Source organism: Camelus ferus, chromosome 7 (assembly GCF_009834535.1).
Source record: "Camelus ferus isolate YT-003-E chromosome 7, BCGSAC_Cfer_1.0, whole genome shotgun sequence".
Lineage (NCBI taxonomy): Eukaryota > Metazoa > Chordata > Mammalia > Artiodactyla > Camelidae > Camelus > Camelus ferus.
Genome location: NC_045702.1, coordinates 12,538,937 through 12,560,603, shown reverse-complemented (window position 1 = coordinate 12,560,603; position 21,667 = coordinate 12,538,937). Strand labels below are relative to the sequence as shown.

The window sequence follows — 21,667 nt, the reverse complement described above, 5'->3', positions numbered from 1 at the left end:
GTATGCAGCAGTTTACAATAACATACACCCAAGTTTGCCAGTAAATTACTCTAGAAAGGCCTTGTGTAAATTCCCCATCCTGTCATGTCTACTTTTGGCACAGAAGCACGTGTCTTCCTGTAGAAGACACAGGATGAATTAAGATTGACTCCTTAGAGAGCTTTTCCCTCATCCATTAAGCACTGCAGAAGGCTGTTAATTATGTAAAGAGGGGCACACTTGGTGGAATATATAACCATGAGTGGCATTTAGGGACGTCAGAAAACGGAGACAGCTGACAGTGACAGAAGTTATTTCGCCAGTGCTAAGATTAGCACTCTGCTGTCATGTGCTGGAAGGCAGAAGGCTTCTTGCCTTATGGGGATCAAATATTTGTTGATATGATTTGGGTTTTTTCCCTAACACCTTTGGGAAGCCCAACTTTGTTATCAGTGCTCAAAAACCAAACTCCCTACCACCCCAGGGGGTGTGAATGTAATGGGTATGAATTTTAGACCACCAACAGGATTGTGAAAGGAATGTCTCATATAAATGATATAAAGAAATTAACTTAACAGATTCTCATTCTGCCCTCATTCTTCCAGGCTGGTGGGGGTCTCAAGTTGCTTCTTGCCAAGGCTGCCCCATCTCCCTGGGGTTGAGGAAAGACCCAGGAGGCTCATATGATGTTTAGAAATTGAATGAAGGGTTCTGAATTCCTGTCCACTCTTGATGGGTGGGGTCTCTGAAGCTACTGCATCCACACTCATTCCCTGATTCTAGACCCTGAAGGAGGATTTCTCTTTCTTGAGTGGCTACAGGAATTTTGGCCAATCTTGGATTTTATCTGAGAGCAATCACACTGCTTTCAGAGCCCCTCTACTGTGGAAACTGGAACATATTTCCTCCTTTTCCAAAGCCCTCTTCATCATTTCTGCCAGGACTCCGCCAGGATGTCCTATAGCTGAATAGCCCAGGAAGGCATGAAGATCAGGCCTCACATTAACCACCGCTGGAGTCACACACTTTTCATACAGGATCAGATCTTGGCAGTCCACAGGTAAGTCAACACAGCCAGAATATTTCTTAATGAAAACATATGTCCCCAATCTCGGGATCATCCTTACGTAGCCAAAATATAGCCACTGTAGACAATTTATGGAAGACATGAATTATCTGCACTCAGCATGCTGAGTGCCTTGTTCTTGACAATCTCCCACCAAGAGTGAATGAAAATGTATCTATTTCAAATCAGAGAGGCACACACTCTGCTGTGGATACTGCATGTTGAGTTCATTTCACATAGCTATGGCACAGATCCACAAAAACACTTCTCGCTGACAGTGTGCAGGCATTTGAAGGTGCTGGGAAAAATACGTTATGTATCTCTGCCACTTGCAGTGCCCAGACATGCCTTTGGCATGGCATGCTAACCAACTATTTTACAAGCAAGAATATATGATGATAAGTGAAGTTTTAAAATACACGATCAATGACAAGTTATTGATAATGAGCTATGAAGGGTTAAGATTTCTTACTATTTTAAGTGAATTATTCTAATTAATTGTTGACTATCACAATTCACAAGTGTTGTGCCAAACTATAAAAATACCAAGCCAAAAAACTTGGAACTCATTTCAAGGCACTTACAGTCTAATGCAGTAATCATACATATAGACACACCATTGTAAATAGTGCTGCTATGAACATTGGGGTGCATGTATCTTTTCAAATTGGAGTTTCCACCACATACATGAGGCAAGTATTTTTTGAGCAAGCTACTGTTGCGTGGTGTTCCACCACTGGGAATACAGTGATGAGCAAAATCAACAGAATCCCTGTTCTTACAGAGTCTAGATCTAACAGAACAAGATGCCCGCTCTCGCCACTTTTATTCAACACAGTTTTGGAAGTCCTAGTCACAGCAATCAGAAAAGAAAAAGAAAGGGAATCCAAATTGGAAAGGAAGAAGTAAAACTGTCGCTGTTTGCAGAGGACATGATACTATACATAGAAAACCCTACACAGGAAGCAGCTGCATTTCTGTACACTAGCAATGAACTATCAGAAACTAGGGAAACAATCCCATTTACCTTTGCATCAGGAAGAATAAAATATCTAGGAATAAACCTACCCAAGCAGGCAAAAGACCTGTACTCGAAACTTCAAGATGCTGATTCAAGAAACTGAAGTAGACACAAACAGATGGAAAGATACATGTTGTTTTTGGATTGGAAGAATCAATATTATTAAAGTGACCACACTACCCAAGGCAATCTATAGATTCAATGAATTCCCTATCAAAATACCAATGTCATTTTTCACAGAACTAAAACAAAAAATTTTTAAATTTGTATGGAAACACAAAAGACCCCAAATAGCCAAAACAATCTTGAGAAAGAAGAACAGGGCTGGAGGAATCACGATGACTTCAGACTACACTCCAAAGAATCTTTGTAGATTTAATGTTAAATTTCAGAATTAAGAGCTCTGGAGCAGGAAAAAATAAGAACAACAAAAATGAAAACTTTGGCTCTCCAAATACCATTTATGCAAATAATTCCAACAAATTAAAATTTACTGAGCATTATAGCAGCTGTCAAATTGCCCATAAATTATGTGATTACACATAAATTATGTGTTCAGTTGGTTTAGGTTATGGAGGAATATTAGAAATTGGTTTAACTCCAAATGGTACTTGGAGAAGCAAAAATAATTATTATTGTACATTGATAATTTAAAAATAAAAATGAGTAACTCACATGTCAAAGGAGTTGTCTATTTATCTTTCCAAAAAGTTATTTAGGAAAAATTGCCCAAAATGCTAGGAATGGGAAATTTTAAGAGGAATTTCTATATAATGTGATGGGTTAAGCTGACATGGATGGGTCCCCTTCCTGTTCCAAACCCATAGTTAGTCTGGGAGGAAAAAAGTGTAACAAGGAAGGGAGGGAGGAAAGAAGAAAAATTAAGCTACAAACTAGAAGAATATATTTGTCATGTATATATTCTTTATACATATATATCAGATAAAGAACTGATACTCAGCATTTATTTTGAAAAAATAACTCCTAAAATCAATAAGGAGAAGACAACTGACTAGAACAACCGGGAAAAAAGACATAAACAGTATTTCACAGAATAAAAAACACCCAGTGGACTCTGAACATGAAACGACGCTCAATCTCATGGGTAATTAGGGAAGTGCATCCTAAAACCAGACTGATGTATCATGTTCCATTCATCAGATTGACCAACGTTGAAAAGTCAGAAAATAACAAGTAAGGACAAGGAGTGTATCAATAGGAACTTTTTTAAAAAAATATTTTGCTATGGAGTGTAAATTGGAACAGCTAACTTGGAAAATAATTTGACATTATCTTTTAAAGCTGAAAACATGTCTCTCCTAGGAACAGAAATTCCGCTCCTGGCTTCACCCAATGAGAAACTCTTAAGACACGTGTACCAGCAGACAAGCCCAAGACCGTTCATAGTAGTGCTGCTGGCTTTACAAAATAAAAATAAATTTTTTTTAATGGAAAAGGTCAAAATTGTCATTGATAAGAGAATGGAAAAAATGGAAGAGTTATGAATGAACTATAGCTTTACTTGTCAACGAAGATGAATCTCAAAGACATACTGTTGGATGAGAAAAGCAAATCTCAGAAGATGATACACGGAATGCTAGCATTTTCATAAAGGTCAAAAATCAGCAACATCAAACAGTATGTACTATTAAAAAAACACAAGGTAACAAAAGGCAAACTGAAAATTGAGAATTGTGGTTATCTCTGCCTCCTGGGGCTTACATATTAATACGGGGAAGTATACAATAAACAGGATAAATAATTAAAATAAATGTTAGGCGGTGAGAATGCTGGGGAGACAAGTGAAGCAGGCAAAGTGGGTGAGTGTTGGGTGGAGTGGGATGGGGGCTCTAGGCAGAGAGATTTTACACAGGATGTGCAGGGAAGACCTGAGACAGTGATGTGTGAGCAAAGGCCTGGAAGGGTGAGGGAGTGAGCCCTGTGGTTATCTGCGGGGACAGTGGCCGGGATGGTGTTAACACAAATGCATGCACTCTCATCAGTAGCTTAATTTCATATGTGCATCGGAACCAACCAACATCCTTCACCTAAAAGCTACCTTGCCTTTTCTGTTCTTCTTTTCCTTCTTTTGTCTAGCTTTCTGAATCATATGTTGATTGGTTTTTTAAGGACTTGCCCCACCACCACCACCAAACAAGCAAGTGGAGTTATTATTTAGGTAAAATGAGTGACCCAAGGAAAAAAAGTCTTTATTTGGCAGAATTGATAGTTAGATCAGGAATTCTGCTACAACTCGCAAGTACTGCAATTTCAGGAAAAATAGATTGGGTCTCGGTACCTAAGCTCAGTGATTTAGTAAATATAGAATTTAAATATTCCACAGTGGCAATGGAGAATACTTTTGACTTGCCAATTGGTAGGAAGTGCTATTTCTTATGGGATTTAGAGAATTAGAGGTAGGCACCAGGATAATAGAATTTTCAAGAGACCCTTATAAACTAGGGTGAAAATTAGATGTTGGGCTTCAGCGTCTGGGATTCTAATTTAACGTGCTGTGGAATTCACCTCATCAAATTGCTAAACTAATCTTTCATGCCAACAACTTGCCTGGGTTAATAAAAAACCTGGAGCTTTTCACATGTTAATAAATTTGAGAAAATATAAAACTGCAGCCCTTTCTCCTTCCTAAATGCAAGCAGGAAATATGTGACCTTAGCTGAGCCACTTTGATGGGAAGGAGGCATTCTAATTAGTGGATCAAATTGCTCTCATCTTTCTTAGTTCTCAGGCAACAAAACTTGCTGCATATGCTTTTTAAAAACAGTGATACCGTAGATTCTGTCTGGTGCTTGCTGATTTTTATACTGAGAAGCTGTTCTTTGTGTGTTGATTTCACCATCTTTCTAAACAACACCCTCTACTATCAACAGAGTTTGTGATTGGGGTGTTTTTATTCATCAGGTACATTAGGGAAGAGTTTTCACATGTGATCACTTCTCAAAAAAGTATGAAAACAATAGTATATGATGCTTATGCACTGGGAAATCTGAGGGACAAGCATGCAGCCTCTCATCAACACTGATGAGACAATGATGGGGTTTGAGAGAAGAGGGTCAGGTCATTCTCCGGGAGCCCTCACACCTCCCTCCCCACCGGGGCTCTGCTTCGGCCCCTCACGGTGAGAAAGCCCCAGAGCACAGAATTCTGGGCATTGTTGCTGTTCACACCTTCCAGTCACAGCCTGGGTTTTTTCCTCACTTCTCTTTTAGTTTTTGGCTGATTTATTTTATTAAGGAGATAAATATTATGTGTATGTAACTAGTCTATACATATAAACCTATTTGTATGTATTATGTACAGAGATATGTATTATTTTACTGAGTTTTCCTCACTCTATTTGTATTGTTTTGTTTATATTCCTATCCTGTTTTAAAATTTATCTATTTAATCTTTGTGTTCTCTATTTTGTCTTTTAAAATGTATTAGTGTACATGTACATGTCTTAGTGTTAACACTTTAAAATACTTATTTTGATGTTTTAGTTTTAAATAGCTGTTTTGCCTTCTCAAACGTTTTTCATTTAAGTCTAATTTGGGAACTTTTTACTATTTTTTTTTAAATTTGAGTTTTTATTTATTCTTGATTTCTTGGTTTTTAAATTCTTGTTCCTAAGCTTTTATGTATCACACGAACTTAAATTTTTAGCTTTCTATATTTAAATTATTTGATTTCTCACATTGTATGAATAGAAGTGGAAAACTGACCCCGCATAACCTACACATAGTGTAAGCTTATCTATTATTATGTACACTGGAATGCTTTTGAGAACAAAAGGGAGCCCTGTTCATAATTTTGCTGGGACAATGGGCATGAACTGGGACTGCCCCAAGCAAACCAGGATGCGTGATCACTCAGCCCCTAAGGGAACTTTTAGCTCCTCCCCATGTCAGCATTCCCCAGCCCCACGAAACACTGTAGCATTTCTGGTTTTCCCTAATAGATCCTTCCTATCTTCCAAACATGCGTTGCCAAAAGTCCTTATAAAAATTTAAAAAGTTAATATTTATTGAGCATTTACTATTCGATAAGCACTTTGTGTGGACAGTTCTGGGGGGAACAGGGTATGAACTTCCCCTGAAGGTAGATGCAGGTTCCTCCCGGACTGGGATGGTGTGGCTACTCCCTGTCTGCCCTTCCCACGCTGAGGTGAGTTTCCGAGAGCTCACACACAGTGGTCTTTGATTCCCTTCCTGGTGGATTTGGGGCCAGTCTTGCCAACAACATGCTACCACACAAGAGGGAAAAGTCCGAGGGATGGTCTACTGGCAATGACCTCTCAATAGTCCTGGCTGACTTGTGAAATAATACATAACCTTAGGGAAGTGGCACCGGAGGGTCCCCGACAGGCTGTCCACTTACTCTCCTCTCTACCTCCCTCTAATTGAGGATTCTTATGCTTCTTTGGTAGTTTGACTCTTCTCCTCTACTGACAAAACAAATTTTCTGGTACATACAGTTCTTTCGCCTCATTACACCTGGGGAAGATGGCTAATGCGATGGTTAGCCCTAAAAGGGCATCTTTTTAAAATGGGAGAGCCATATTTCTGCTCAACACCTTCTCACACAGAACCCTAACTGGACGTCCATGGCTCTCTCTGACGGCTAGAAGTTTGGAAAAATCCACGCTACCTCCCCAAGCAGATCTTAGCTGTCCCCGAGGAAAAGCTGGTCTCTTACAATAATTACCCCTATCATATTTTATTGAATCTAAGATGTTATAAATTGTAACATACACCATCATTTTATATTCCACCAAGAAAGAAAAACAATGCTGCCAATTCAACCATGGCATGCCATCAATTTTAAAATGTGCCCTGATTTTTAAAATATTAAAATGTGAAAAATGTGTCTCAGAATCAATAGAATACTTTGTTTTTCCTTCAATTTTTCACGACTTGATTATTAATTCTCCACCAAGACCCACCACAGGGGGCTGGAGACTTGAGGCTGGAGACCTCATTCATTACAACATGATTCATTACAACCTGCCCCACCCCTGCCCACCCCCAGCTCTGTGCAATGACATCTCCATCAGTCCCTCCGTGACTGAGCCTAGCAGTGGAGGAAATAGAGACTTGAGCAAATTACCTAAGGTCGGACTCCTGCGAATGGCTGAATCGGGGTCTGAACTCAGGAATTCTGATAGCAGTCTCACATAGTTAGCCATTATGTCATAGTGCCTCTCTACACATTTAGACAGGGCCTCTCAAAAGTTTGCTTTTTTGCAGGGGGAGGCGGGGGCTGTGATTGTATCATATAGTCTATACTGCAGGACATGATAAGAAATGGCTGTGTCAAACTCAAGCTTAATCACTGCCTGTAAGGTGTGGAGACTGTGCCACGTGTTCAGATAGCACCCCCTTGGGGCAAACTGGGAAAGAAAGGCCTCCTAAGTCTCTTTAACAAGAAAAGCTGTGCTGCTTCTGGGCGACCGCTTGACTTTATCTGGAGGTCACCATGATGCTAGAAACTGTGGAACTGACTGTGCTTCCTTCTTCCCTGAGCCTCCCAGGAAGGTTAATTCTGCAGCCAACCTCTAACAGTTAGGGCTCGCATTTGATGTAATAAGGCATTGTCTTTTTTCTCTTTACCTTAATATCCTCGCTTTTTCATGTGTTATTTGATCAAACTGAATGCACCACCGTCTGCGTCCTCAAACCTTTTTGGAATGCAGTGGTCAACAATCCATCCATCCACCCATCTTTATGAACTTTTGAAAATTTTGCGTTTCCTGGAAGTTGAAATGCAGGCATCCGGGTTCACACAGCAGTATATTTGCAGCTACCTGTCCTGACTTCCCATTCAATAAAAGACGAAAGACGCCGCCCTTATAAAGTCCAAACAAAACAACAGTAACAAAAGTAACTGGCACTAAGAATAAAATCTAGAGGTAAGTTAACATGCAAAGTCTTAGAATATCTACTGAGTGCAGGATCCTGGGAGAGCAGAAAGAAAATATATCCTGGGAATAGAAGAGTAAATGTTAAAAGGTGTAGGAAAAGTTCAGTCAGCTCTCCCCTCTTGTTTTTCCTACTAGAATACAGAAGTCAGATTCCTCCGTTACTATAGAACTATTTTCTGAAATGCTTCCCCCTCCTTACTTTCCCTTCAGGCTTCGAGATGAAGAATTTGACAGTAAGAAAGTAACCCTATAAAAGAATTGGTAGTAAACATTGACATTGCTGAGAAAGCCAGAGAGAGAGGAAATAAGTATTGAATATAAAGTCAAAACAGCTCTTGAAGATTTATTTGAGGAAAATAGAAAGAGGTGTGAGGTTTAATAAACTAAATCTACAAACCCTGATTACATTTATAACTGTGGGAATGGGAAAGGCAGAGAAAAATACAAACATTTTAAATTCCATGCAACAGATCAGAGTAGGGGAAAATATACCTTCCAAATTACTATCAAAGAAAAGAACAAAATAATAGCAAAAGACATAAACCAATAAGCAAAATGGTCAAAAAAGTCTAAAACTATCAAAATATAAGGTGAAATGATAGAAATAGGACTGAACTCATCAGTATTAAAACTAAATAAAAATAGCTGTGCTCCACCACTGAAGTAAAGGCAGAAACTCGGACTGGGTTAAGGAAGAACATTCAACTGCGTGTTTCTTACAACAGCGAGACCACAGTCAAGTTACATAGAATAGGACTGAGAGGGAAGAATAAAATGATTCAGGCAAACAAAAATGAGCAGAGGTTGCACTGGCATCCTTAGAGGAAGGGTCAAAGCAAAAAGGGTTCAATGAAACAAAGGGACCCTTTTATATTGAAACAAGGTGAAATCCATAATTATGAAATAGAAGTCCTGAGCATGTATGAGCTGATTAACGTAACATCAAAATCTAAATAACAAGAAAACTAGAAAACTGTAAAAAAGCAAACAAAATAAAGGGAAAACATTCAAATAGCAAAAAACTCTGTAAGAAGAAAAAGACAAACACAACTATAGCGAGATACTATAATACCAATATCATTTATGATAGGGCAAATTGATAAAAATAAGAGGTAGTTTGAATGATATAATCAGGAAAATCAAATTGATAGATGTAGCAAAATTTTATACCATAGGCTTTCTTTTCAATCTCATTGATGATTAAAAAAAAAAATCCAGCACATGCCAAGGCATAAAGAACATCAATAACATTTATAAAATATAAATTACATAAGCCATATTTTCATTTCTTCCTTGAAATCCACCAAAACAAGAATGTATAAAGAAAAAAAAAACTCTCAAAGTAACTGGCAAGCACAAAAAGTCCCAAAACTACAATGGTACACCCTTCAGAAATGCACTCTTCAGTGTTGTAGCCACTAGTAACATGTAGTTACCTACTACCACATTAATGAAAAGTAAGCAAAATTGGAAATTCAGCTCCTCAGTCATACTAGCCACACTTTATGTGCCCCATAGCCACGTGGAGCTAGTGGTGGCCACAGTGGACGATGCAGATATTCCTACCTATTTCCATCATCACCAAAAGCTCTACTGAACAAGTAATGCTTTTAGAAAATAGATTTCATGATCAAACACAAGCAAACGCTACAGAAGAAAACAGAGCTAAAAGCTTCTCTATTTAAAATATAGACCAATGACAAAGCGAGATGGATATTTAAAACAAATGGGAACCAAACAGTTAATATTTAATAGACTGAGCTCTCACCAAAGTATAGGAGAAAACACTGACATCCCAGGATAAAAATGTAACAAAGATACGAACCAGCAATTCACTAAGATGGAAATACTAATAAAAAATAAATATGAGAAATATTGAACCTAATCAACAGAACAACATTTGTGAACCATCAAATTAATAGTGATAAAAAATTATAATACAGTTTATGCTAATAAGGGTGTGGTGAAATGGTCAGTCATCTGCTGAAGACAAAAAAAAAATTGACAAATTCATTCTAGAAAAGCCTCCACCCAACCCATTAGGAGCAGTGGTTCTCAAACCTGGCTACCCAAAGGAATCACCCTGGAAACTTTTTTAAAAATTACCATGCTTTAGCACACCCCCTCCCCCCAATTTCTTAATGAATTGGCTCAGGAGGGAGCCTGAACAGTGTTGTTCAATCTTACAGAGAGTCTGATATGCTGGACCAGGTTGCGAACCATCACTCCAGAGACATAACTTCAAGGTCCAGGGTACAGTAGAAATCCCACTGGAATGTGGACGTGAAGAGCAGGACCTCACTGCTTGACTCCCCATGTGGGGCTGTACCAGGCAGCCAGCTGACTGCATTCCCAATATATGCATGTGCTGGGAACTCAGCAAGGACCGAACACTGCATGGGTGTCAAGGCAGAGAGGGGCCGAGACAGACCCCTGGCCGCGGATTGGCACAGTGGAGCAATTGGCTTATGATGTGCTTTCATGAAGAGAACCAGAGTTACGTAAAAAAGAGAGCTGACGTACCTGGAATGCTCAAAATAATGGGGACGTGGCAGCAGCTACAGGCATGGTCCCTGGAGAGGAGGCAAATCCCAAGACTTTCTTGTTAATGCAGGAACCAGATGCCTCCCCCAGATGCCTTAAAACTCCATCATAACACCCTGGAAGTTGGATGAAATTCCAGGTTAAAAGCAAGACAGAGGCAACAGAATTGACTGAGACTGGCCTGAGTTGACAGAGAATGAGATTGTTTCTTTCACTTTCGATTTGAGCTTACAATTAAAGAGTTTGTGGCCTAAGGTATTCATGCTCACTACATACACATCATCTAGCTTAATTATCGAAAGAATCCTAGCAGGCAATCCTGTTATAATCCTAATTTTATAGATCAGAGCACTGTGATCCAGATAGGAAGCAATTTACACCTCCAACAATTTTTGCCTTATATATGTGGATGTTATATGACTCACTTCATAGACCTCATAGGGTTCATGATCATTATATCTTAGTAATGGGATGTACCTATTTTTATGTAAAAGGGTATTTTATGTATCATTTAATGATTTTTGTCTTGACCTCTTATTTCATCTGATTACAATATTGCTACCCCTGCTTTTTTTTTAATTTGTGTGATGCTTACTTTTGATGCTTCTGTAAGCATTCCTTTACATACCATTAACTTCTCTACAAGTCAGCAGGTAATCCAGGAAGGGAGGAAGTGAGGAAAGGAGGAAGAGGAAAGAAGGAAGGAGGAAGGGGAAGGGAAACCCAATCCTAGTGAGAGGGCTTTTTTTTAAACATTTCAATATAAGTAAGTAGGAAAAAAACAAAGAAAATAAATGTTTTGAATAATACAATTATGACTGAATTAATACACTCCTCAAATTTTTTGTATGCTACAAACACCTTCTTTTCAGTACTCATTCATTGTAAAACGCATAGTAAACCAGAAATTAAATGAAAATTCTTTTTCCAGAGAAGATGATCTGCCAAAAATCTACAGCATTTTTCACACTTAATAGAGACACATTAGAAAGATTTTTAAAATTGTAAGTGAGACAAGGATGCCCACTATTGTGGGAGTGCGAACTTGGGTTAACAAACTTTGATACTGTAATAATTGCTTTACCAAGTCATATTCTCACCTTTATGTAAACACATAAGAAATGTAAAATCAAAACCAATGCTTTCTATTAGTCATTATACTGCTACTTCAAAGCAAAATGTCCAAAAGCACAAAAGACTGAACTCGCAGTACCAGTCACCACCTTACCGACAGAACTTAGCTTAGTTGCCTTGAAGCTGCTTTGCCAGCGCGAATCTGCTACAACCCGTCTCCTGGCTGTAAAAAGCAGAGACACGCTTTGCTTGCTTTGCTTAGTTCGAGGTCATAGATTCAGGGCTGCTTGTGCTTATGGAAAACCGTAACTTGTCCCCTGCCCTGACCGGCAGGACACGCGTCGCTCTCAGGCGCAGGCGGACAGATAGGGTGGGCCGCTCCTGCTCACGGAATACCGCGACTCAGCCCTCAGCTGGGGACAGCGGCGCTGCCTCGCGTGCTGAGCTGACTCCTGATCGCTGTATGGAGGCTCTGTCGTGGTCTGGGTTTTCATTATCAGTTATTCAGAACACTGTAACCTTGCTCATGATTGTTTGGGGCTTGAACTGTTTGTACTATCAATATTGTAACCTTCTCTCTCAGTATAAATTAAGATTATAATGTTTCTGTTTTTCACGAACTAAAACTACTGACCTGCATCCCTGCACATACACCGTGCTCCTTGCTCATTCCTATGACGTATTTCACTTTGATTCTTTGTTTGTCTCTTCTCAGTGAATACAAGAGATTTGGAGGGCTCGGGGAGTCGGTCTCCGGCTCCCTCTCACTCTCTTGACCTGACAAAGTCTTGAGTAATTTTGTTCTTCCGCGGTGGAACTTCTGCTGGACAAAACCCACGACAAACAAAACCCACACACTATCGTTGCTTCTACTCAACATTATATTAGAGGTTCTCTCCAGGGAAGTTTTTAAAAGAAAAAATAATGAAATAAACAAATTTTAAAAATAGAGAAGAATAATAGACATGGAAAGAAAGGGGGAAATTACCATTTTTGATGATGATATGTGGAAGGAAATCCTGAAATAAACTACAAACATATTGTTAGACTTAATAATACACATGACATCTGTGGAAATGAAATGCATTCCATACACCAGTCACAGAAAATATAATCTTAAAAAATATTCCACTTACAATAACCAAAATAAAAGGTACCCAGGAATAAATCTCTCTAAAGATATATAGGTCCTTCATAGAGAAAATTTTATAACTTTATTAAAGGAATTAAAGAAAACCTACACAAAGGGAGCAAGTTATAGACAGAGAGATACAACATAAAGAAAACAAGCTTCCTCAAGTTCATGAACTAAATGTAATTCTAACTTCAAACAGGGCATTGGGTAGAGTTTGATACATATTCTAAAATCACTTGGAAAGGCAAGATGTGAAGAACAGTCAAGATAATTTTGAAGAAAATCGAAGTGTACAACTTATCCTACCATACTGTAAGACTTATTATAAATATATAGTAAATGAAGCAGTAACAAAGAGCAGAGATCCCGGAAACAGATCCAAGCACTTGTGGAAACAATATGAAAGACATGGTCTTACAGATAAGAGAGAAACAGAGGTGGAACAACTGGAAAAAATTTAAGACTTACCTCACACCATACACAAAAATCCACTGCAGGTAGAATATAGACCTAAACTTGGAAAGGCAAACTTAAAAAAAAAAAAAAAGCATTTAGAATAGTATGTAGGGAACTATAGTTATGACTATGGCATAGGGAAGGAATTCATAAGCCATAAAAACGCATGAACTATCAAGAAAAGTTTGAAAAATTTGGCTATATTGAAAACTTTTATTCATTAAAATATAACATTTTAAAAAGTGAAAAGACAAGACACAGCCTTTAAAAAGATGTGCAATACATACACTAAAGAATTAACAATCAGAATATATAAATAAATCCTGCAAATTGATAAGAAAAAGATAATAATCCAATTGAAAACTAGACAAAGCATATAAATAGGACAATTTACAGAAGATGAGCCATAAATGGCTAATAAACATAAAAAATGATCAACTTTGGAGAAATTCAAAGCACCACAATGAGTTTACATTAACACCTATTGAATTAGCAATAAAAACACTGCTAATTCCACTTGCTGGTGAAGATGTGTAAAAATAAACTCTTACGTATTTGTGAAGGCATACTAGAGTAACTGATGTAGTATTATCTTGTAAAGTTAAAATTTGTATACTATAACACAGCCATTCCATTCCTAAATAAAAATGTTTTTTAGCTGCCCCTTTTGAAGTAGTAAAAAAAAAAAAAAAAAAAGTAAAAACATTTAGCATTCATCAACAGGAAAGTGGATAAATTATGGATAAACTCTTGCAATGGACTATTATATAGCAGTGAAAAAAATCTTTAAAACAATACAATGTTCATGGCTTAAACCCACAAACATGATATTGAGAAAAAACTGACGGATATATACAGTATAAAATAAAGTTTAGAGTCATGGTGAACAAAAGCATATATTGTTTAGGGATAGAGACATACATACTAAAGTCTTTATCAAATTTAAGACAGTCTCCTTAATTCCTAGATTTATTATCGTGAATGGGTGTATTTGACTTTGTTAAATGCTTTTTCTGAGTTAATTGATCTGATCATGTAATTTTTCTGGTTTACCCTGTTATTATGGTAGATTACATTGGTTGATTTTAACTAGTGAACAGCCCTGCATCCCTGGATTAAATCTCAGTTGGTCATGGTGTGTAATCTTTTTCATGTATTGCTGAATTTTATTTGCTGATATTTTGGTAAGGATTTTTACACTACAGTCATGAGTGATATTGATTTGTAGCTTTCTTTTTTGTACCATCTGTCTGATTTTGGTATCCAGGTAATATTGGCCTCATAAAGTAAGTTGGGAATTGTTCTTTCCTTTTTCATTTCCTGAAAGATTATGTAGAATTGGTGTGAATTCTTCTGTAAGTATTTGGTAAAATTCTCCAGTGAAAGCATCTGGACCTGGAGATTTCTTTTTCATAATTCAATTATAAATTCTTTAATTCAATTTAATTATTCAATTCCTGTAATATACATATTGGGTTATTCAAACGATCTATTCCATATTGTGTGAGTTGTGGTAGTTTGTTTTTGAGGAATTGGTCCATTTCATCTAAGTTGTCAAATTACGTGTGTTGAGTTGTTGACAGTATTTCCTCATCCTTTTGATGGCTGCAGAATCTGTAGTTTCGTCCTATTTCTTTCTAATATCGGTAATTTGTGTCTTCTGACTTTTTTCCTTTGTCAGTTTTATCAGAGAGAAGTTGTCAATTTTACTTTTCAAAGACCTAGCTTTTTGTTTTATTGCTTTTTCTCTGCTGTTTTTCTGTTTTCATTTTCACTGATTTTTGCTCTTTATCATTTTTTTCTGCTTACTTTGGGTTTGTTTTTATTTCCCAGGTTCTTAAGGTAGGAGATTCTTATGTAAGAATCCTTCTCTTTTCTAATGCAGGCATTCAGTGCTATAACTTTCCCTTTCAGCGCTGTTTTAGCTCATCCCATAGATTTTGATATGGTGTCTTTTCACTTCCATCAAGTTCCATGTATTTCTCAGTTCCCTTGAAACCTTCTCCTAGGCCCACAGGTTATGTAAGGCTGTTGTTTTGCTTCTAGATGCTTGGAGATTTTCCTATCATCTGTTACTAATTTCTAGTTTGATTCCATTGTGGTCAGAGAATACACTCTGTACGGTTTCAATTCTTTTAAATTTGTTAGGTCTTTTCATGGTCCAGGATATAGTCTACCTCGGTAAATATTCCACGAGCACTTGAAAAGAAGGTTTATTGGGCTGTCATTAGATGGAATGTTCTACACATGTCAATTAAATCCTATTGGTGGATGATGTTGTTGAATTTGTATATATACTTGCTAATTTTGTCTAATTGTTCCATATGGCAGTTGTTGAGAAAGAAGTATTGAAATCTACAACTGTAATTGTAAAGCCGTTTTTCCTTTCAGTTCTATCAGTTTTGCTTCATATAGTTTGCAGCTCTGTTGTTTACTGCATACATAATCTTAGTATGTCTTCTTAGTGGATTGACACTTTTATCCTTATGCAATATATCTCGGTCTCTGGGAAATTTTTTTTCTCTGAAGCCTACATTATCTGATACTAATATTACCAGTTTTACTTTCTTTTGATGAATGGTTACATGATATATGCAAATAGTTTTCCATTCTTTTATTTTCAACCTATGTTGTTAAATTTCAAGTGGGACACTTTATAATTGGGTCGTTTTTTTAATCCACTTGGCCAGACTCTGCCTTTTAATTGGTGTATTTAGATCATTTACTCTAATGTTATTATTGGTATATTAGGGCTTAAGGCTGCTTTTCACTTTTTGTTTTTCGGTCCTCTGTTTTCTATTTCCTGACTTCTTATGTGTCACTTGAACATTTTTAAAATTCTGTTTTTATTTATACATAATGCTCAACTATATCTCACAAAGTAGCTTTTTTGGTGATGTTCTAGGTATTACATTATTCATATATGGCTTTTCACACTCCACTGGTGTTGACATTTTAACAGTTTGAGAGAAATGTAGAATGCTTACCTCCTTTTAAGTCCCTTTACTTCTGTTTACAATATAATTGCCTTAAATTATACATGCCTTCTACATATATTGAGAACCACATCAGACAATGTTATAATTTTTGCTCAACCAGCTAACATAATTTAGAAAACTCAAGATGAGAAAGAATTTCTATTACATTTACCCATATTTTTACTTTCCGTTGTTCTTTTTTCCTTTCTGATATTTTTAGATTTCCTTCTTTTATCATTTTCATTCTGTTTCAAAAAATTTTTTTTAGCCATTCTTTTAGGATAGATCTACTGGCAACATTTCCCTTAGTTTTCTTTCATCTGAAAAATGTCTTGATTTCCTCCTTCATTCCCAAAGGACTTTTTACTGAATAGAGAATTCTAGATTGATGGGTTTTTTTTTTTTCTTTTAGCACTAGAAAATGTTGTTCAATTCCTGTGGTTTCTGGTGGTAGCATGATTTCTAAAGAGACATTTGCTATCATTTGACTTGTTTTTTCTTGATAATTAAGATATCATTTCTCTATTGCTGAAGGTATTTTTGTCTTTAGTTTTCAGAAGTTTGATTATGATGTGTCTTATTGCAAATTTACTGGGGTTTATTCCATCTGGGATTCATCATCATCTTGAATTTGTGGAGTTTTGGCTTTTGCTAAATTGGGACAATTTTCAGTCATTATTTGTTTTAATACTTTTTCAGTCCCACACTCTTTTTGGTTCTCCTTCTGGATCTCTAATGACATAAGCATTGGACATTTTCACATAGTCCTACATGTCCCTGGAGCTCATTTTGTTTCAGTTTGATTTTCTCTCTGTTGTTCAGATTGGGTAATTTCAATTGCTCTGTCTTCAAGTTCATTGATTGTTCTCTCTGTCCTCTCCATTTTACTTTTGAGTCAATCTAGTAAATTTTAAAAGTTTAGTTATTCCATTTTTAGTTCTAAAACTTCCATTTGATTCTTCTCATATTTTCTATTTCTCTGCTGAGACTTTCTATTTCTTTTCTAAGACTGTCTATGTTTTTCATTTGCTTCAAACATGTGCATAATTGCTTGTTGAAGCATTTTTATGGTAGCTGCTTTAAAATCCTTTTCAGCTAATTCCAAGATCCGTTTCATCTTGGTGTTGGCATGTTGATTGACTGTTCTCATTTAAGTTAAGGTTTTCCTGATTCCTGAGGAGTATTTTTATATTATATCTTCAATATTTTAGATAGTATGTTATGAGACTCTGGATCTTATTTAACTCTTCTGTTTTAGCTGACCTTCTCTGACACCATGCCAGTCAGGGAGAGAGCACTGATTCATTACTACCAGGTGGAGGTGGAAGTCTAAGTTTTCCTTTTCCACTTGGCCTCTCTTGACACTTAGGGTGGGAAAGGTGGGAATGATGCTTTACTAATGCTGGACTGGGGTGGAAGTTTAGGGTCTCCACATGGCCTCCCCTGACACTGCAAGGAGATGGGTCAGTGGTGGAAGTGCTGGATCTCCACAAGACCTTCTCTGACACCACTCTGAAGGGAAAGGGAAGAGGTACCTCATTACTACCAGATGGGAATGGAAGTCGAGGTTCCTAGGTGGCCTTCGATGTTACTCTGGGAAGCCATAAAAAATAATAAAATAATGCCGTTTGCAGCAACATGGATGGAACTGAAGATTGCCATTCTAAGTGAAATAAGCCAGAAACAGAAAGAAAAATACCATGTGATATCACTCATATGTGGAATCTAAAAAAAAAAAAAGACAATAAACTTATTTACAAAATAGAAACAGACTCACAGACATAGAAAACAAACTCATGGTTATCAGGATGGGAAGGGGGTAGGAAGGGATACGTTCGGAGTTCGAGATCTGCAGATACTTATAAAATTGATAAACAACAAGTTCATACTGTATGGCACAGGGAACTATATTCAATATCTTATAGTAACTTATGGTGAAAAAGAATCTGAAAACTAATATATGCATGTTCACATATGACTGAAGCATTACGCTGTACAGCAGAAACTGGCACAACATTGTAAAATGACTATACTTCAATAAAAAAAAATTCGTATACAAAAAAAAAAAAAAAAAAAAAAGACTGGGTGGTAGTGAACATCCCTGTTCTCCATGAGAGCTTCTCTGATACTATCACAGCAGGGAAGAGGAGGGGAACATTGTTACAACCAGAAAAGGGCAGAAGCCTTTGCTCACAAGGGTGAGGATAAGGGGTGGGGCACAGTTTTATTCACAGTACTTGGCTGCAGGAAGGCAGTAATTGTCTAAAAGTTTTCTGTCTTGCTAATTTGCTCCTTTCCTAGTCCTTTAGCTAGAGAGAGCAGGCGTTTTGTTGGAACTTTGGTTGTCTGTATCATTACTGTTTTGGCGGTGGTAGCTTCTCCAGCACCCAGTTCAGGATATCTGAGGCCAAAGGAAAACCCAGGGAAATTACCACTATGTCATTACCCAGGTCCAAAGGTCCCCAGGTGGTTTGCCTTCTTTTTACCTCTCAATCTTCTTATGTTTGTTTTAGATATAATTTCTAGGATTTTAGCTGTACTTAGTGGGAGAAATTTTTAAAAAATGCATCTCTTCCATACCATCTGAAATTGTATCTTCCTGGCTATCTAAAACATTTCATAATAACTTTTTAAAAGATTAGATGATGGTGGTGAGTTAAACTGTTTTTTAAGATTCTTGGGACACAGCAACCCACTCTCTGTGTCCCCACTCCTCCAGAGTGGATTGCCTCCCTTCTCTGGCTCAGCCTTATTCTATTCCACATTCTACTCTCTTATCCTTTCCCACCAACCCCAAGAAAAGAACTTTAACTAGTTCCCAGTAAGAATAGGGCTAGGTGGAAAATAGGAGCCATTAACAAATCATATTACACCCAAATTTGAGTTATTGGGGTGGTGGGTAGTGGTAAAGTGCATGCCTAGCATGCACGAGGTCCTGGGTTCAATTCCCAGTATCTCTATTAAAAATAAATAAATAAACCTAACCACCTCCCCTCCAAAGACAAAACAAAACAAATTTGAGTTATGGGGAAGGGGGTTGATATTTTTCAAATGGAAAGCATTAGAGGATTTTGATATTTAAAATATTTAGCAATGAATACAGCACTTTGTGAAGGTTCTTGTTCCCACCAGTCATCATGTACAGAGGATTCAGAGAACAGGACCATTTATCAATCCAAACGGATGTGTTTTAATGCTTTAAGCACCAGGATAGTCTTACCTGTACATATCAGCTGAATACCAGCCTCATCTATAACTGCAAACAGCAGGTGATGAAACCACAAAGATGATCAGTTTATAAACTTTCCATAATCAGAGTTAGGAATGGGTGAAATAAAGGAAATACCGCATGCTCTTTATTCCTTCATATTGCTAAAGCAGGTTGAGACATCATGTTGGTTACAAGTTAAATGGAACTCTACATTCCTTTCATAATCAGAAGAATAAAACATTTCAATCCCCTAAAGGATACACTGATGTTATAAACGGACACATTGAAATTTCAAAATCACAACTCCCATTGGCTATATCAAAAATCACTACGCACGTAGCAATGGAGAGATCTTGAGAGATTTTGCCATCTGATATTTCAGAGAAGGAAGCAGCTGGAAGAGTCATTAATAGCTGTGGGAAAAACTGAAATCACATTTATAAAAGCTAAGAATAACTTACATTTTAAAAAGATAGGCACTATTCAGAGAATCACAAAAGAAATTGATTGAGGGGTTTAAGGCATTTAGAACATTCTTTCATAGGTAGTTGGTTGAGTGAAGAACAGCCAGGATCCACGGTCAGGTAAGACAAAGGCACTGGACATGATCAGAGCAAGTTTTCCATGTTAAGATCAAATGTCAAGCACGGGTCTACTTGCGGCCCTGAGGGATTGGAGGGAGGGTGGGTTTCGTATTGGAACCTGGGCGACTGATGAGTGTGATTGTGTGTCTTCTGTGTTGGAAAGATCCTTTGTCACATGGAAATGACTGTTTATCTAGTGCTGTAAAACATTAAGAAAAAGAAAGATACAGTACATATAGTTAATCCCTTGGTACAGTAAACAAAGAAAATAAGCATAAATAAGAATAATCCTTAGAATTCATTCATAACAAACTATAAGGAATAAATGACATCCAAACAAGAAAAACAGGGGATGAGGTTCAGACTGTATCATGTGCGTAGTTGGACAAACCTCAGGTTGTGTAGACTTGCCCAGTGACTGGAAGGCTGCTACAGCCAGGAATTCCTATGCTACCCTGCTACGCTGCTTGTACCGTCTGTAACGATGCCCTGCACCATACTCCTTTTCAGTTGTACATAAGCACACTTAGCCCAGACGCATACACACATCCTGAAGTCCTTCCTAGAGAAACCTTATCTAGTGCCCTTTAAAGTTGGTGGTTCACCAAGGATGAAGATACCAAAGATGAACCATGGAGTTAGGTTCCTTCAGGGACTGTGCGAAGCAGGAAGAGTTTGAAAGACAGCGACTGAAGGTAGAAGCATGTGGCCACAGAGGAAGCTGAATTCTCAGTGGGGAGAAAGTAGTGTAGGAGGGATTGAGAGAGGGAGACAGAGGATTCTACAGGGAGTGAGAAGAATGGAGCGACCTGTAACACAAGATCAGGAAGACTCAACTCACTGGGCAAACCAAAGCAATCCAAAATGTTGAAGGCAAAATGGATCTTTTAAGGGTACGTTTAGAGCAAGAATGGCGCACTCCTTAAGAAGATGATGTTGTGTTACAGAGGACAGAAAAAGAAAAAAAAAAATTCCTCCTTGTTTTCTTCTTCTTCTTTGTTTTTTTCCGCTATGGAAATATTTTAAAGCTGGAAAAGGTAACAAAAACATCTTAAGAGAATAAGGGCCCTGAAGAGGAAAGAAGACAGTAGAAGAGAGGGCCTCATACCCAGGTAAGTTACCTCCCAGGGCGCTGAAGTAACTTACAGAGGTGGCGTTAAGAGTTTCTGGTCTTTGGGAATTCATCACAATGAGGAAAGTACTAGAAGCAAATACTCTTGCCATTTAAAAAACGGAAATAAAGATCTATAAACCAATACAACTGATTTTAGACCTTAGCAAATTTGAGCTTATTAAAGAAATGGTTTGTGCATTTAGAAAATAACGTAGTGTGTGATAAGCGTTGGGTGGGATTTGCAAAGAGAAATCATTTTGAATTAATCGAATTTCCCTTTTAGTAAGGCAGGGGTCAACAAACTATGGCCCACAGGCCAAATCTGCTCTGCTGCCTGTTTTAGTAAATAAAGTTTAATGGAACCCAATCCATGCCCCTTTCTTTACGTCTTGTCTGTGGTTGCACTTGCACTGCAGTAGTTGAGCAAAAAAAGTCTATGTAGACCACAAAGCCAAAAGCATTTATTGTCTGGCCCTTTACAAAAAGCTTGTTGAGCTCTGAGTTAGAAATGCCACTGATACAATGCAAGGCACATATCACAGTTTCCTGGGAGAAGACACTAGAGACGGGAGTAGGGCTCAC

The 21,667-nt window shown here is 37.6% G+C and overlaps 1 protein-coding gene and 1 long non-coding RNA gene across 3 annotated transcripts in view; both read right to left on the bottom strand.

Annotated features, from left to right (window-relative positions):
- Positions 1-17,877, bottom strand: part of LOC116664812 — a 30,639-nt gene extending 12,762 nt beyond the window's left edge. The window contains exons 1-2 of the long non-coding RNA XR_004321272.1: positions 12,242-17,877; positions 10,513-10,649 (exon numbers count right to left, since the gene is read on the bottom strand). This is a non-coding gene — a long non-coding RNA (uncharacterized LOC116664812). The remainder of the gene's footprint in view (positions 1-10,512; positions 10,650-12,241) is intronic.
- A 1,628-nt stretch (positions 17,878-19,505) lies between these two features.
- LRGUK (leucine rich repeats and guanylate kinase domain containing) overlaps positions 19,506-21,667 on the bottom strand; it is a 100,184-nt gene continuing 98,022 nt past the window's right edge. For both annotated transcript variants that reach the window (XM_032483369.1, XM_006193679.3), the window contains exon 20: positions 19,506-20,170. In XM_032483369.1, coding sequence (XP_032339260.1) covers positions 20,040-20,170 — 131 coding nt within the window. In that variant the 3' untranslated portion in view covers positions 19,506-20,039. The remainder of the gene's footprint in view (positions 20,171-21,667) is intronic.